The 17,074-nt window shown below is 51.1% G+C and overlaps 1 protein-coding gene across 3 annotated transcripts in view; it reads right to left on the bottom strand.

Annotated features, from left to right (window-relative positions):
* Nucleotides 1-5,660: 5,660 nt before the first annotated feature.
* Nucleotides 5,661-17,074, bottom strand: part of Smad3 (SMAD family member 3) — a 94,615-nt gene continuing 83,201 nt past the window's right edge. For 2 of the 3 annotated variants that reach the window (XM_004855597.4, XM_021237020.2), the window contains exons 6-9: nucleotides 15,528-15,740; nucleotides 14,300-14,437; nucleotides 12,058-12,202; nucleotides 5,661-9,674 (exon numbers count right to left, since the gene is read on the bottom strand). In XM_004855597.4, coding sequence (XP_004855654.1) covers nucleotides 9,551-9,674; nucleotides 12,058-12,202; nucleotides 14,300-14,437; nucleotides 15,528-15,740 — 620 coding nt within the window. In that variant the 3' untranslated portion in view covers nucleotides 5,661-9,550. The remainder of the gene's footprint in view (nucleotides 9,675-12,057; nucleotides 12,203-14,299; nucleotides 14,438-15,527; nucleotides 15,741-17,074) is intronic. The other variant, XR_015446480.1, reaches the window with a different exon arrangement.

The following is a 17,074-nucleotide window of genomic DNA, read 5'->3' as shown; positions in this document are numbered from 1 at the left end:
TATTTCTTAAAATGTAGAAATATTTAGAAAATGTATTAGGCCACATTGTTAAAAAAACAGATTAGAAAAGAAACTATGAACTTGATTTTATGGGTTAAGCAAAGCCAGGTAATTAAAATGTGATTTATTTCCAAAGCCTGCTAGTGTGTATTATTACGAGTTTGTTGTTTTTCAGTAGGGGTATGAGTGGGAGAGCCTTACCACCTTCTCTGGATTAGGCACAGGTAGTAAAGAGTCAAAGGGTTTGTCAACCCCATTGTATTGGAGTCCACTATGCCCATGTGTAATGTGTATTCATGCTTTTAAGACCTTAGCTATCTGGGGATATTGGGACCCTTCTGGGGCACATGCAGGATAAAGGTATCTTGCGGTATCTGCTAATGGCTCATGTGTGAAAGAGTGATCTCGAGCTAATAGTGCAGTTAACAGCTGCTGTCTCTAAATTGACCCATGTGCCTGCCACAAGTTACAGACCATGCAGCTGGGATTTAAGAGACAGCTTTTTTCTTAAACATTCTGTCTGAATAACAGTGCTTGGCTCATAGTCGCCCCTTAGCTTTCATTGGAAGGTACGGTTCGTGTTTGGTGAATATGATCACAAAGTTTGAACATCCAAGAGTGCTGAAGTAGGGAGAAACAGGCATAAACCTCCCCCAAGAAAATCATGTGTTATGTAATAATTTTAGAGTGATGAAGACATGGATATTTTTATAATTTTAAAATATGCTGTCCTGCCAGAGTACGAGAAGATTGACAGAACCAGTTTGCTTGCTTTCTATTTATAGACCTGGGCCACATCTGATTGAGGGAAGCTAGAGATCCAGGGACACTAGACTTAGAAGGCTGAGGAATGTAGCGCACAGAGCACATCAGGCCATTCCTGCAGACTGCTTATAACAGGTGAAATGCGATACACGGCTCATTGGTGTTCCCACTGTGGGGAGGCGGGATCGACATTTTTGCCCTAGCTTGTCAGATTCCTTTAACCTTGGGCCCATCCCTTAAAAGTGGCCCTTGAGAGAGCACATGAAGCAGCCCTGGCCTTGCCTTGGCCTGCCAGGTAAAAACAGTCTTAGGAGAGTCTGTCTAAGGGTAAGAGAACAGAACTGTTCAGAGCTGGAGTGTTTGCTGATGAAAGCTAAATTGAGCAAGCATGTGTCTCATGTGGTCAGGTGTTCTGATTCATTGACCATTCTGTTTTGGTGAATAGTTTTGGTAAATGCTCTGATAAGTTAGATTTTCCCTTCACACCCTATACACACACGAATTTACAGTAGACAGTTTAGCTACAGTATTATAGCATCAGATACCAAATCATGTTAGAGGACCATAGGTCGAGAAAGTATAAAATCTGGTCAGTTATACTGAACCCAGTACCACCTTGGTACAAGTTTAATTTGAAAACAGTTCTGTATTTTAACTTTCCCACAATTTGTCTCATAAAGTAAAATGCTGAGTGTATAAAGCAGAGTTAGTTTTTGATTCAGATTCCTTTTGGGGTTTAGTGATTCATCCTTGCAGCTCTGACATGTAAGCTCTTGCAGAAAGGGTCTCAGAAAGTCTCTTAAATTTGGTATTTTGGCATTACCTGTGCATGTTACTAGTGTCACAAATCTTGCCCTTCATGTAGACATCTTTACTTGGGAGTTAGGTTCTAGCGTCAGAAACATCTTACTCGATTCCAAGTTGTTCCTGATTTGCAGAGTGAGGAATGCACAAAAGAGGTAACAACTACAGTGCGGGCCTTTGCTCAGCACTTCTGAGCCCCACTGCAGCTCTTCGGTGATGTACAATTCTATTTTGTTTCATGTTGGGAAAGTATTGACTCAAAACCTGGCTCTAGGGCCGGGGATTTGGCTCAGTGGTTTCGCCGCCTGCTGCGCAAGCGCAAGGACCCAAGTTCGATCCCCAGTACCAAAAAAACCCCCAAAACCTGGCCCTAATGGTTATTACTGCATTTTTGGAACATAGGCTTTGGGGAGAAAACTCTTCTCAAGCCTTTGTGTATGTAGTTCACAGGCACAGGCACAGGCACCACAGGTCACATGAAGCCACTCGCGCTCGGCTTGCTAATGAGGAGGCCTCCCTGCTTCTCTGTGATGAAGGAAGTGGCCAGTCAGTGCCTCTGCCCTTTTTGTTACCTACCAGGTGGTTTTAATGTTGCAAAAATGAGGGCTAAGTAAGGCCTGGGGTCAGTACTTCATAGAAATATCAGTGTAGTTTGGAAGAAAAAAAGATTTTCAATCTGAAGTTCAAAGCTATGGTCTGTGCCAATTGTACTTCTCCAGGGAATTGCCAGGATGTTATTAATAAAGTGAGACGGCCTCAAACTTGTTCCTTCTGTACTGGTGAGAGCCGAAATAAGGATTGGTGTCCAGCCAACTCTTGACTGTGACCTTGTTGGTGTCAGACTCAGAATGAGGCATGGTGGAGGACAGAGACTCGGGTAAGGATGTAGTATCTCTTTTCCAGGAGCTCAGAGTCCATCTTTGGTGGGAGTAGGGGGCAAGCAAGACAAGGTCACAGGGGAGAGAATGCCCCCAGAATGCCAGGCAGAATGAGAAACACTCTGTGACCAGCCTCACTGCTACAGGAAGAGAGCAGGGTGGGGTGGGCAGAGCAGAGGGTGCATCTCAGAGCAGTGCTTCCCAGCCTCAAGCACTGAGAATTAGCTGAAGGCTCAGAGCTTGATTCAGTGGTCTGGGGGGGACCTGAAAGTGTGTGTTCTGACGTACCCGACGGTGCTGCTTGGTCCATACAGGAGAGCCACAGACATGGGAGAAGTGATGCTTGAATTGAGCTAAAAAGATAAAGAACTTGCTCAGGTAAGTAGTGGAAGCACCAAAATTCTTAGTGTAAGTTACAGTGTAGATGGAGAAATGGAAATAAGAAAGCAATGCACTGTTAGGAAAACCCAGGCAGTCCAGGGAGAGAATGATGGTAGGTAAGGTCAGAATGCCATCAGAGAGGACCTTGTAGGGTCTGTCCCAACTCTGGAGGGGCCTAGGGAGCCACAGATTTGTGAGTGGAAATGCTACCCAGCCAGAAGCTGCCCAGTCATCTGGCTGTGTTAAGAGAGATTGAGATTGGGAATGGACCCAGCCCCGTGATTAGAGGTTTTGGTCATGGAGAGACATACAAAGAATGGTAGGTAGTTTTGCCACATGTTTGCTATCCCTGGAATAAGGGAAGACAAATTAGAATTTTGGAAGAGCTATAATACACTTGATCTTAGCCAAAAGGCCAAGAAGTGATGGAAGAGCTGTAATAAAAGGTAATCGGGAACTATATTTTGGAGACATTCCTTCTGTCTCATATATAAGGACTTACAATAGACCAACCCAATGGGAAGGGATGCAAAAGATTTGCTAAGGTTTCAATAGGGCACCAGTTGATTTATTTATTCAGAAAAATATATCATCACCAAAAGAAGCCAAGGGTACAATAAAATGTAAACCTTGCTCCCCGGGAACGCACAGCTTAGAGGAGAAACAGCATGCAGTGGAGGAGCCTGTGCTGATAGACATACCCACGATTGGCTTCCTGGAGATGTTTAAACCAAAGTGCAAAGCACAGTAAACGCCGACAGAACTCTTGGTGTGTGTCAGAGTGGGGAGAGGGAGGTGGAGGCCAGAGAAGAGAGGCTGGTGTTCCAAGCAGAGGGAAGAATGTAAGCAGTCACAGGGACGAGGATGGCAATACAACCATAGTTGCCTGGGTTATAGAGGGCAAGGCAGGGAGTGGTCGGAGCTGGGCAGGGCAAAGGAGGGGACCAGTGTTCTGTGATAACGTCGAGACTTTGTGCTGTGGACTAAAGGTGTCGGGGACACGTTACTGGGGGTGGTGTTACAATTTGGATCTTAAGCGTCTCCTGAAGATCCGTGTGTTAAAAAGGCTTGGTCCCCAGCTCATGGTGGACTCTTTAAGAGATGGGGCCTAGTGGAAGGTGGTCAGGTCCCTGGGGCATGACCGTGAAGGTGTTCTGGGATCCTGGCTCCTGTCCCTCCATCTCTGCCTCCCAGCCACCATGAGGTAAACGGCTCCTCCCACCATGATGCACTGCCACACAGGGCCAAGCAGCGGTGGACTGACACCTCCAAAACTGTGAGTCGGACTTTTCCCTCATTGTCCCAAGTGTTCCGTTACAGTAACAGAAGGCCAGCACCGGCAGTGTGAATCTCAGGAGGGCAGGCCGGAGGCTAGGAGACCAGTTAGGGAGCTGGTGCACCTTGGCTTGTGGGGCAGTGAGAGTGAGGGAGCAGGGCTGATTGGAGGTGGAGAGCAAAGGGACTATGAGACAGTGGCTTCTGAGGGTGTAGGCTGAGGAAATGGTCCTACCAAAAAGTGGGCTGAAGCCCAGAGCACGGGAACATAGTACAGCAAGGAAGACGAAGAACTGTGCCTTTCAAATTAGGAACTTGAGGTCTGCACACCACAGTGGACTGTAGGGTTCGCCACCACTGTACTTGTGGCACTTGCAGGTAGCCTGGCAGGTAGCCTGGCAGGTAGCCAGCAGGCTGCTAGACATGAATCTGAAGGTCAGGATTGATGTCTGGACTGCGAGTACTGACTCGGGAGTCATTTGTATTTGTGTGGCTTGATATTGTAGGGGTTGATGGGGTCACTTAGGGAGGCAGTGTCAAGAGAGCACATCCAGTGGTATAGAAACACCAGTCCACAAGAGGTGCAGGCCCAAGAAAAAGCAGCCTATGTGAGAGACCTGAGGAGGCTGGGAGGTTTGCTGAGCCAGGCCAGCCCTAGCAAGGGTGATGGGGAGCAAGGAAAATAAAAGATCCATTCTGCTGCTGAGAACCTGAAAAGCAGAAGGGGGAGAGGCACTTGCTAAGAACCAAGAAGGCAGGAAGGAGCTGGCCTGAGAGATGTAGAAGATGGTTCCGTGGCGGGTGTTACGTGCTGGGTCAGGACTAACAGTTTGTTGGAATTTAGAGTGGAGCTCAGCTAGAGGTGCTAATTTGAGTCAGCTATTGAGAGAGATCCACAGAACCTTGGGGAAGGCCTTTTGGAACAATCACAAGGCAGGTATTGGATGCCTTTCCTGGAGGCCTCAGTGCACTTACTGTGGAATGGCCTCCCTCCTGGTAAAGGAGGTGGCTGGAGTCAAGTGAAGTCTCTGGGAGGATGACTCCAGCTGCATCTCCACCGTCGCCACCCCCAAATTCCGCCTTTTCAAACTGTTGAAAGCAAATGGCATTTTACTTTTTTTTTTGTACTGGGAATTGAATTCAGGACATTGTGGTTGCCAGGCAGGTGCAGTGCCACTGAGCTAAATCCCCACCCCATCATTTTACATCTTGATCATCTTAAGCCACGGAAACAATTTTCAAGTCTCTTTCTCATTAGGATTTGGAACTGAAAATGAATTTTCACTAGAGCTGACAGTAAGGAAACCTAATCCCTTGTGAATGTAAAACTATCTGTGCAACGACTAATGTGGAGGGGTTCAGGACATTGGGGTGGCTAGGAGAGGCCTAGCAGAAGCAAGAGGTGGCCTTGCATGGTGTCAGAGGGACTGTCAGGGTGATGCTTGCACGATGACACAGGGCCTCCTGGTGGGATGACAAGAGCATTGGGGCCAGGTGCAGCACTGATGGGAGTACGTGGGGCTTGCAGACTTCTTCACCCAGAGACACCAGCAGAAATCAGACTGAGCTCCTGGCCTAGGAGCTTTTCAATGAAAAGTTTATTAGAAGGGCACTTACAAGAGCAAGAGAAGGGAAGAGATGCCATGAATCTTTTACAAGGGGGTATAATGCTTAAACAGGTGCTCTGCTTTTAAGATACAAAAGTTAGAAAAATCTAAAACACTATAAATACATACATGCTTTTTACAGAGATGAAGAGGCTGGCCGAATAGCGAAGGTAATCGGCCTCTTCCTCCACATTCTCGTCCCCGGCCCCCGAACATTAGAACAAGGGTCTCAGCTGAGGCGCGTCACTCAGGGTGAGTAAAGGCTTCTCCATAATGATGGCTCCATCTCTCCGGGGGTAGTTGCTAGTTTTTACCCCTAGGAAAGGGCCCAGATTTGCCTCAGAGCTGCCTGTTCTGACATGTTGCTGCCTGCCTAGCCAGCCTGGTTCTGTGTTTCTGATGCCAAACCAAAAAAAGCCACTGCACCTTCCACCAACACAGATTTGGCTGTCCCCCACCTCTTCCAGCCACTGTCCTTAGGAGGAGACACCTTTCCAAATGTATTTTTTAAAAAATTAAATAGTTACCTGTCTGAATGGTTTTAAGAAATTATTACATAAATATAAAAACACCAGAATGCTACAGTATACATTATTTCTGCATTAAAAAAAGTCAATGATGGAATCGCTGAGGATTTCTCAATCCAGTTTACATGAATTGCAAGTTTCCTTCCCGTGAAAGGTGTTTCTAAGGGGTGCCTGGGTGTTAAGTTGCCTCCGTACAGACTGACACCTGCCGTCAGGGATGCCGTGCCTCCCTTTGCAATCCAGACCCTGTTGCGAGTGTCTTTCTGCCTTCCACCCACTTGAGAAGGCCCCAGTATTCCCTAAGAGGGGAAGAGAGGCGGTGAAGACTTACGTGAAAGGATGTCAAAGCCACACAGAAAGAGGGTCTGGGGCTAAGCCTGTGTCACCTCCGGCAGCGCCCTTAGTAAACAGCAGTTCTGAGAGCAGCGGCAGGTTCCCTTCCTGGCCCTTCCTCTTAGGACTGAAGGAGACAATCTCACAGAGCCTCAGAAGGCGCAGTGTAGGGCTAAGAATGAAATTTGCTGTTTGCCTTCTCCCCTGAGACTCACGTCCACGCCCAACAAGCACATGCTGCTTGGAGAAAACCCCTCTCTGCGGTTTGGGTAAGAGCATTTAGTCCTGGAATACGTCCAACCTCTAGGGAGCCACAGAGGAGATAGAGAAAAACAAAAACTAAGCACATGATCTGTGCTACAGCTCATTTCAATACATTAACGATTTAAAAAAAACAATCACCATAGTCAGTAAAAAATACGACAACATCAGAACAATGAAAAGTCTGCCAGCAGCCTTGCCCTCATGTGTTCTTCCAAAGAGTCAAAATGTCAGGTCTCCTTGCTGCAGCCCCGCCAGGAAGGTGGCCAGCTGGGGTGACGTGCTGGCACAGGCCCGTAACCCAACCCAGCTGTGTGGCTCTGTGCATGTGCACCACGAGGATCTGCACTACTAAATTAAGTTGGTAAGGAGGGGGGAGTGGAGGACAAGGACCTCTGCCCCAGTTCTAGGGGCGGGTTCAGGGTCAGCACAGGAGATCACGTGGCTTGAGAGAACTGTACTTAAAACTGCTACCCAGTGGCCACCTTTAAAAAAGGTTTTAAATGTTTAAATGCCATTTGTACAATAGGATTTGAAACTAAGAAAACTAGCTTTGTGACTTAGAAAGGACACTAATTACACATGCCTGAAGGACCTCTGTTGTGCTCTGTGACGGGAGTGACACACTGGCCGTATAAGTATGTCTCAGTGATGCCAAAGGTGGGCTTGTTGCAGTTTTCTCATATGTCCTCCTCCGGTGATCTGTAAAGAAAAACACAAAGTCCAATCTTCATGCCTCCTTAGAAGCGACCATCAGATTGCAGCACTGAGAGCTCTGAGACCATCCACATACAGCCAAACCTGAAGCTGGTTTCCAAGCACCTAAAGATGATGATGTGCCCAGGAAGCCTTTAGGAGACCACACAGCAGGTGGAGAACGCAGGCCCTCAGAAACCATGGCTTTTAGGAGGGGCGCTGTGATCGTGCCATACAAGCCAAAATGGAATAATCTTGCCCTGGGTCTCAGGACTGACCAGGAACATAAATGCACATCCCGGAGGATCAGAGGGCTTCCTGTGTTTGCAAGCAGCAGTCCACAGACCACTGAGCCAGGCATAAGCTTCACACCCGCAGTGTTTGGCCTGCAAAGGAAGTGCAGGGTTCTGTATCCTCTCTGGGTTCTGGGTCAGCACCCCTGCAGGAAGATCTGCACAAGTCTGGCAAGGCACTCATTCCTTCTCTGTGTCCTCAGGAGGCTTGGGGTGCAGTCCTCCTACCTGGAAACCTCCAGGCTGCACCCATGGGGCACAGGATCCCGCAGGTGAGGCACCAGCAAGTCCCCCAAGTCTTCATAGAGCATCAGAAGTTTCATCACATTCAAGGTTCAGAACCTGCCAAAAGTTACACTTTCTTCTCTTCACCTGGAATAAGACAGGACTTCCATAGGAAATCCTTTTGTTTTTCCCGGTATAAATCCATGTAAAGATGTGGGATAAGTCATTTCACTAAAAACAAAACAGCAGTGAAGAATAAAGTACCAGTTGCAGGTGTCAATCCTGTCTGCTGTATTCTGCAAAAGGCCAGTAAGAGAGGGCTTTTTTCTTTTTTTCCAGTTGAAATAATTTATACTAGTTTTCTCCCTAATTGCCACTGGGAGCAGTACTTATTACACAGTATCACTGCTGTGGTTGTCACTGATGATCCTCCACAGTGAGCTTGATAATCTTCCTTCCCAGGGTGGAGATGACAGACCATTTTGCACCAAGCCTGTAATTTTCAAAGGTATAAAAAAATTTTAACAGCCCTTTCATATGCCTACATTGGCCTGAAATGTTTCCCTTCTGGTGCATTTGCTGCTATAAATTCCAGCTTCCCAAAGTGCCAGCAGGTGGCTCCTCCACAAAACCGGCAGAGCTTCACCTTGGGGGAGAGGAGAAAGTAAGTAGGTGCTGGGTCTGGCTCAGGATTCCCAGTCAGTGCACCTACCCAGGATTTGTTTTCATATAAAACCTTTGAAAGAACATATGGTAAAGTTGCTTTACTTAATGCAACTGACTACATAGACCCACATAGCCACGTGCATTACAATATGGAGCAAGTACTTCTGGTGCCAGAGCGGCCCCCAGCACAGTGCTGCTCAGCCCTTGTCTCTTGGGAACACTTCATGTCGCTCAAATCTCTTTGAGATCAATACGATAAACTATACACTGCATACACACTGAGCCTCAGTAGATCCTTCCAACTGCTCCAAGTGAAAAAGGACAAAGAGCTTCAAAAGAAGAGACAGCTGCACCACATCCTGCTGACACACTGGTCACACCAATCAGTGTGCTGGGAGAAAGGCGAGTCAGCGGGGCACTCCCCGCCCCCCCAGAGGCTGCTGGGCTCACCCACTCTGCCCACGTGGAGGCTTGAGGCGTCTGTCCAAAATGCCGGAACGGCCTTCCAAGGTGGATTCCACACCCCGGTCCTGGACTGAGGGGCCTTCCTGTTGGACTCAAACATCCCAGGTTGCTGTCCTTTAAAAAGGCTTGGGGAAGGGTAGGCAGTGAAACACTACCGCAGGACCAAGGGCACACGGGTTCAGCAGACACAGCTGGTCATAAAATCCATCTCTAGGTTTGCTTCTGTGTTTCATGAGAATAGGCTGATGTCATCTTAATTGAGGGAGAAAAATTACTTCTTCCTTGACAATGAGCAGGTTGAGTAGAGTTCTGATCTCCCATCTCCTCCCTGGCCGCTGTCCCCGAGCCTGCCTCCCCCTGCACACCCAGGGTCTCTAAGACACACTGGAACAGCGGATGCTGGGGGAGCCCATCTGCGTGAGGACCTTGTCCAGCCATTGCAAAGGCCCATTCAGGTGCAGCTCAATCCAGCAGGGAGTGCTGGTCACTGTCTGTCTCCTGCAAAAACAGGGAAAGGGGTGGAAGGCTTAAATATCTAGAGGGACACTTATCCTAGTCAGATCTCTTGATGTCCGTACTCCTCCCAAAGCCAGGGACACATCCCACCCTGTGAAATGCTGCCCTAAGGTGAGTACCAGTAACTTGCTGAACCACCAGGCCAAACTCCTCCAACCAAGGAGGACTTGGAGGAAATCGGCTTCTTTGCTGGAAAAGGAGGAAGACCTTAATCCTTTCGTGCCTAGTGATCCATTTTTTGGAATGCCCAAAACAACGGAACATGTTTTCAAATTCTGTTCCTTGAATTTTGTTAGGTAACATACATGAATTTCATGCCAGAATTCAAAAAGTTCCAATCTTTGGCATAAGTGGATTGAGTTAAACATGGCGCCCCAGAGGCCTCCCAGTGAAGGAGCTTGTGTCTGGCTCTTTCTGTATCCAGTGGGCACCTGCAGTTCCCCATGCCCTGGCCCCAGCAGTCTACAATGACGCATGTCTGATGGAGCGGGTTCTGTACAAAGTGCCAACAGAGTCCACATGCCTTCAGTTCCCAGTGTGCTGATATAATTCTCATCTACGGCCTTATTTTGGAAAATCTTATGAGTAGAGCTAGCCATGGAACAATTACTGGAAAAAACCAAGACACACCACACGTTTCTTTTCCCCCAAAGCACTTTGTCTAAATTCAGGCTGGCTGATGATGCAGCTGGCCAACGAGCTCCCGAAGGCCCTAGCTGAGCAAAGGCTATCTACGTGGAGGCCAAGGCCAGCTGGACACGAGGGCCCGGGCCCTGCGCTCTGCCTTTGGCCTCTTCAGAGACAGCTGAAACCTTACTCTCTCTGGCCTGGGGCAGGACAAGAAGACTGTTCTGGGAAGGCGCCACACCCGCCTGCTGGCTGCTGTGCCGTGCTGCCAGGCAGCAGTGATGCAGTAGCCCCACAGGACTGGGTGTGCTGGCAGGACGTCCTGCACGGCGACGCAGTGCCCCTTGGAAAAAGGTCCCCTGCCACGGGCCTCTTTCCAGCACTCGGAGCTGGAGAGCCACCCTCTGTGTTGGTCCTGGGTTTCAATGGAGGATGGGCGGTTCAGAGGTGGGCCCCATGGTGTCTGCCCAGCAGAGGATGCCTGAGGCTGGGCTCCTGGACTAGAGTAGAGGAGGAAGAGGAGCAAACGGCTCCCCCAGCTCTCTCCCCTGGGCTCCATCTGCAAATATTTCCCTTTCCCACTAAAACACTAATTTTCTAACCTTTCACTCTCATTCCCTAAGTGACCCAGGCCAGGGCTAAAAGATCAGCTAAAACCTTTCTCCTGCCAGACCAAGGGCCTGGGCTTAATCTCTTCCGATCGTCATAACATGGTCCTAAGTTCTCCAGGGCTCTGACTACATTGACTGCATACTTCCTGGATTTCACAGACTCCAGGGACCAGGGTGCACTGTTCCCTGGCACCATGGGGCACACACAGAAGAACAGGAGCTAAAATACGGTAAATGGAGGAGGAGGATTTTACAGACTGAAATCCTCTAATGAGAATCTGACTTTCCATAAGTCATGCTCATCGGGATTTCATTAGAAACGGTGGCCCCGGGCCAACACTGAAATGGGTTTGGCTGGAGTGCAGAATGACTGCAAAACAAAATAGATTCCAAACATCTGGAAAAGTGAGGAGAAGGGGAGAGTAACTTGCAAGGTGTTGGCTCCCGCTGATGTGTGGGTACCCTCTGCGGCCGCTGCCCAGGAGCTGGGGCAGGGCAGGGGTGTAGACAGCCCCGCCCCAGGAAGTCTCACCTGCCCAGTGTGGACAGCAAAGAACCAGCTTCTCATTACCACTGAGCAGAGCAGGTAGAACTGTGGTCGGGGCCACCTTAAAGGTACTATCCAGAATCCTAAAGTTCTGCACACCTAAACTGTTCCTTTGTGAGCACTCAAATCTCCCTCCTCCCTTGATTCTCATCTTTAATATAGGGTATCAGTGGTGGCAAACCTATGGCACATGTGCCTCAGCAGGCTATTTATCATCTTGGAAAGCTCTAAAAGTTTCACTGTCCCCAAGTCGGAACCACAAGTTGAGGACTCCACTTCCTGGAGAGTGTCACTCTAAAGCCATCTGCCCCAGAGGGAGGAGGGGAAGCAGAACTGGAGGGCACAGTGCTGGGCTGAGCTTTCTCACTGCTGGAGTGTCATCAGGTGAGTCCCTTTCCATCCTAGGCCTTTGTACCCGGTGTCCCCACCCTGGGCTGTATGACGATGAAGTGGGACCTGTGTGTTGATGGTGCTGGGCGCTAGCAGACACCTCTACTCCACGGCGAGACCAGGCACACTCATCTCCAAAGAGCCTTGGCTGCGCTACCGAGTTGCCTGGAGTCGGTTCCCTGGCACTGACCTATACTCGGCTCCCCAGCCTTTGACAAAGCTCATGCGGATGGTACACATGCGCGTCAGCTGATAGACGGCCTCGAAGCCCTGGTTCACAGACTGAGCCAGCAGCGCGGCGAACTCCTGGTTGTTGAAGATCTTCAGGTTACATCCTGCAGACAGAATAAGGACAGTGCTTATGTGGGGACAGAGGTGAGGGCATGGCTCCCCTCCTGGTAAAGCTACCCCACTCACCCCAGCTTAAATCACACAGCTCAGGTGGTGCATGGTCGTTCCATGCATCAGCCAGACTCCGAACTTAGCACCATGCAAGGGGTGGGCCTGCTAGGCCCACCACCTGGTCTGGAAGAGGCTGTCCTGCAAGCTCCACCCCTTCAGTCACAGAAACACAGAGAAGGTGGCCTGTGAAGTAGGACACGAGCACCATTGGGAGAGCTGAGCCCGGCCCTAGGCCAGGAGGCCTCAGCAAGGCTCAAAGCACGGAGAGGGCAGGGACCACCTGGGCCCAGGACCCTCAGCAGAGGGCAGGGCACCAAGTCTGCCTCCTGCTGGGCCAGGAAAGGGACAGATCTGGGTCACAGTTTGGCCTCTGGACACAGGCTGGGTCATGGCGACAGTCACAGCAAAGGAAGGTGTGCCTCTAATTCTCCAGACAGGAAAACTAGAGGCAGGCACAAATAAAGTTTAAAATAAACCTCTTGTTTGAAGTTCCACTGTCTGAAAGCCAGGAATGTGTTAATCAGGAAAATAAAGACAAAAGCATCTGCCAGCATAATCGAAAGGTGAGCCGAGGTGATCTTAGGAAGAGACCAACACCAGCTCCTAATCTTGTTGTGTGGCTCTGGGCCGGTCACCTCTCTCTCTGACCTTGTGTCTCTCCTAAAACAAGGGGCTGGCCTGGCCTCCTAGGTCATTCCAGTTCTAACATTGTGTGTGTGAGCTGGCAACCTCCAAACTGATGGGATGGGCCAGGGAAGGGAACAGGCAGACACAAGGGTGCCTCCACTTCCTTTTCCATGCGTTCCAATGTGCAGTGTAGTGGTGCAGAGCTAAAACCCCCAGAAGAGCACCAGACGCCTCATCAGCCCTGGGCTTCAGCCTGGTGTGGCCAATACTAGCTGTGTGTCCCTGCATGAGTGGCTTAACCTCTCTGACCTTTTTCCCCTGAATCGCCTTACTTGTAGAGGCAGAGTACCTGAAGAAGATGAGATCAAAGATACACATGTACTCTGTTAATGCAACCCTAGAATGCTCCAGAACTGCAGCACAGCACTGCAGATTCTCCGCACTCAAGTTTGCCCTGCTCTTGGCCCAGGTCTCCACTGCTGTCCACTTGGCAAGTGCCATACATGTGCCACGGGCAGAGGCCTGACCCAGGCATATGCTCACCAGCCAGCCACAGCCCATGTGCTCTGTCTGTGTGAGAAGTGGGCTGGGCCCTCTGCCTAGATTTCCGAAGGAAGGACCCTCCTGCTGGAGCTTGCTGTCCAGAACATCTAGGGCACAGCCTGGCACCTCTTTTTGGGTCCTGGGTCCATCAGCCTTGCTCAGAAAACACTCAACAGTTCCCCAGGCCTGGTTTCAGTATGGCTTTAAACATTTCTCCCAACTATCTTCTTGCCTTGTGTCCTCTCCGCCCCCATGGGCTCTCCCCACTGTCTCCAGTGCCCAATGCCATCCCATCCTCCTGGCCCATGCCCTCTCCTCCAGGAAGCCTTCCCTGACCCTTCTGGCAGCTATGCTCTTCTCCCTCTCTGCTGCGTGCTGGACTCTTAGCGGCCCACCCTGGTGCTACTTCATCCCATTCTCTACTTCACATACCTCACAGCTCTTACAGACCTGCGGGGAGAGGAGCAGGGCCCTACTTGTGCCCTCCAGCACCTCCTACAGACCCTGTGCGCTCTAGATGTTTGTGGAAGGAATTACAAAGGAAAGAAGCCATACTGCTGAGCAGCTGCACACCTGGGGTGGCAGGAGGTCCAGTCAGACCCAGTGGACAAATCTGCGTGTACTGCTTCAGGATGAGCACAGGGAGACAGCCCGGCACAGAGACAGCGCTGTCACCTCCCCTCCAGGTTGATGTGCAAACCCCAGTGAGGAGAAAAGGCAGGAGGGCTGGGAATTTAGCTCAGTGGTTTCACCGCCTGCTGCGCAAGTGCAAGGACCCGCGTTTGATCCCCAGTACCAAAAAAAAAAAGAGAAAAGGGAGGAAAGGAGGGCCTTGGTGCAGGGGTGTGTGGGCGGCTCACCTGGGGGGATCTTGCAGACGGTGGCAGGGTGCCAGCCGTAGCGCTGGTTACAGTTAGGAGACTGGACGAAAATAGCGCTGTCGCTGAGGCACTCCGCGAATACCTCCCCTCCGATGTAGTAGAGCCGCACACCTCTCCCTAGAGATTCAGGTTAGATTGGATCAGGGTACCATCACCCACAGTGGCCCAGATGGCAAAGGAGGCAGAACTGCAGCGGCTGCTCCCAGGGCCTACTCTGCCAGTGTCCTCAGGACCAAGCCTGAGTCCTGGGCAAGGAAATCATGGGTGACACTGGGTTCCTACAGCCAGGGCAAGCAGACGACAGGAAAAAGGACGAGCCAGGGTTTCAGTTACATTTCCAGGCCATGGCCTAGAAAGTAGGGTAGGAACTCCTCCCTCGCCAGTCACTGTGAGATACAGTGGGCGCCTGGTGACAGCTGCCACCCTTTGGGCGCTTCCCATCCCACCCCCAGTTTCATTCCGAAAACCTCCAGGGCTCCTGGGGCCCCAAGGACGGGGCAATGCAGCCCCTCAATGCATTTTTCTAAAGTAGCCCATAAGTTTCTATCATTTATTTTTCCTTCATCTCTTAAATCCACTCCAGATGGACAGAAATTATTTTTAAATTGCCTCTGCAGTTCCAACAGTTAAGCAAACACTCAGTGAGCTCAGCACTCAGCCAGCGGCTGTTCCCTCCCCCTGCTCTGCATGAGGAAGTCTTGTTCCACTCCTAGGGAGGAGGCCAGGGGCTGGAAACAGCTGGACTTGGCGGCCCAGCATCAAGAGGGTAGAAACTGACGTCGTGGGACTGTGTACCACCTGGTGTCCCCTTCTCTGCCTCCTGTCCCACTGCTGACCCCCCCTTAGAGCACCAATTTCTTCTCTGGGTCTTCCAGGACTTGGTGCACAAGGAGGGGCGAGAGCAGGAAGGAGACGCAGGCCAGGGAAGGCCCAGACCTCAGTGTGGCCTCCAACTCCCCTTGTCTCGACTGGAGAATCTTCTCTTCAAACCGACTTCCCTTCCTTATTGCCAGAAAAGAGGTGTTTTGCTATGTGGCTTCCACGTGTTGGGAGACTGTCCCTATCTTTGGGTAGGAATGACCGAGCACCCTGAACTCTGCCTATCTGGCCCCATGTGGGACAACAGAGAATTCTGGGAGCCGGGGTGGGGGAGTCCCCTCCCCAGATCCCAAAGGAGCCAGAGCATAGCAGGAGGCTGCCCCGTTACCAATGTGTCTCCGGGTCAGCTCCACCGCTGCGTTCCTATTCACGTTGGACAGCAGGCCTAGGCAGAAGCGCTCGGAGTTGGAGGGGTCAGTGAAGCCATCTACGGTCATGGACGGCTGTGAGGCATGGAAAGTCTCCCCAACGCGCTGGTTCAGCTCATAGTAGGAGATGGAACACCAGAAGGCTGGCTCGCAGTAGGTGACAGGCTGCAGGTCTGCAGAGACAGGGTCCACTGTCAGAGACCAAGGGACCCCTGGGTGGGAGACCTCCGACACCTCCCAGAGGGTGGGAAGGACTCTCTGCCCCACACCTCTCCTTGCATAAAACTTGCAGGATGCCAGGGTTCTGCAGGAGCGCTTGGCCAGCTCTGCCTCTGGTGAAGAACCAGAGTTCATTTCTGGGGAGCCCGCCGGGACCCTCCCACCTGGCCTGGCACCAGTGCCCCAGGCCAACCCCATGGACAGACCCACTGCACACTCTCTGGGGCGGGCACGCCACCCACACATACAGTCACCTCCTGGCCTCTTTCTGAGGAGCTGAGGGTCTCCTAAGGAGTCATGCTAATCTTTGTCCCCAAAGGGCTTTCGGCACTGGGCTCCCTGGCCGGGGGAAGCTCAGCCAAAACACAGCAGTTCCAGAACCTGCAGAATGAAGAGGCTGCGGCAGCCAGCAGTGCCTAGTGTGTGTGCCAGCTGCACACTATCCTCTGTCTTGCCACCTTTCCCTAGCTGCCAGCTGACAAAACTGCTATCTCGTCAAGGGCTGAAGCAGAGGGGTCCCCAGCTTTCTACTTCCCGTGACTCCTGCTCTCCACTCCAGCCACATGGAACTCTACAGCTGCCCTCTGCCTGCCCCAGGCCCGTGAAGCTGGGGAGTACAGTGTGCCACCTCACCTGCCACCCGCTTCAATTTGCTGGAGAATCGGGGTTCTGCTCAGTCTTCTGTCTCAGTCTCATACCTCCAGCCCAGGTCACTCACTGTGGCTCTTAAGTCGGTGTGGAGCCACCTGGCTGTCTAGGATGCGACTCTGTGTGAGCTGGTGTCCGTGGCCTTCCTGTCCAGTCTGGGCCACCTTACCTCCCTACTTACGCCCTTGCCACGGGGCTCTGAGAGAGGGAGGGAAAGGCCCGCTGAGCCCGAGATATCAGATGCTATGCTGCCCACAGGGGAGTCCTAGGCATCCCCTGCCAACAGAGGTCCCAGATCTTCCTGAGTCTGAACACATGATCACTCTCAAGGGGGAAGAGTGGTGAGGAGAGATGCAGACCTGGGACATCCTGCAGGCCACAGCCCGGACATGCCCACCAGGGACTAGGTCAGAGTTAGCTGGGAGGAGGGGGCTCCAGTGACATGGGATGGTTAGCAGCATCCCTGGCCTCTACCCCCAGATGCCAGTGGCATCCGTCTACTTCCCCTCCCACATGGGGCCAACAAAAAATGCCACTAGACAGCACCGGATGTCTTCTAGGGGTAGAGACTGCCCATGGTTGAAAACCGTTGCCTGGTGATGGAACACGCTCTGAGCTTCGGCTTCTCCGTGGCCTTGGA

This window comes from Heterocephalus glaber, unplaced genomic scaffold (genome assembly GCF_053883595.1).
Source record: "Heterocephalus glaber isolate CG9 unplaced genomic scaffold, H.glaber_assembly_v1.0 deba00001689, whole genome shotgun sequence".
Classification (NCBI taxonomy): Eukaryota; Metazoa; Chordata; class Mammalia; order Rodentia; family Bathyergidae; genus Heterocephalus; species Heterocephalus glaber.
The sequence above is the reverse complement of the archived record's forward strand: the minus strand, read 5'-3'. Positions and strand labels throughout refer to the sequence as shown.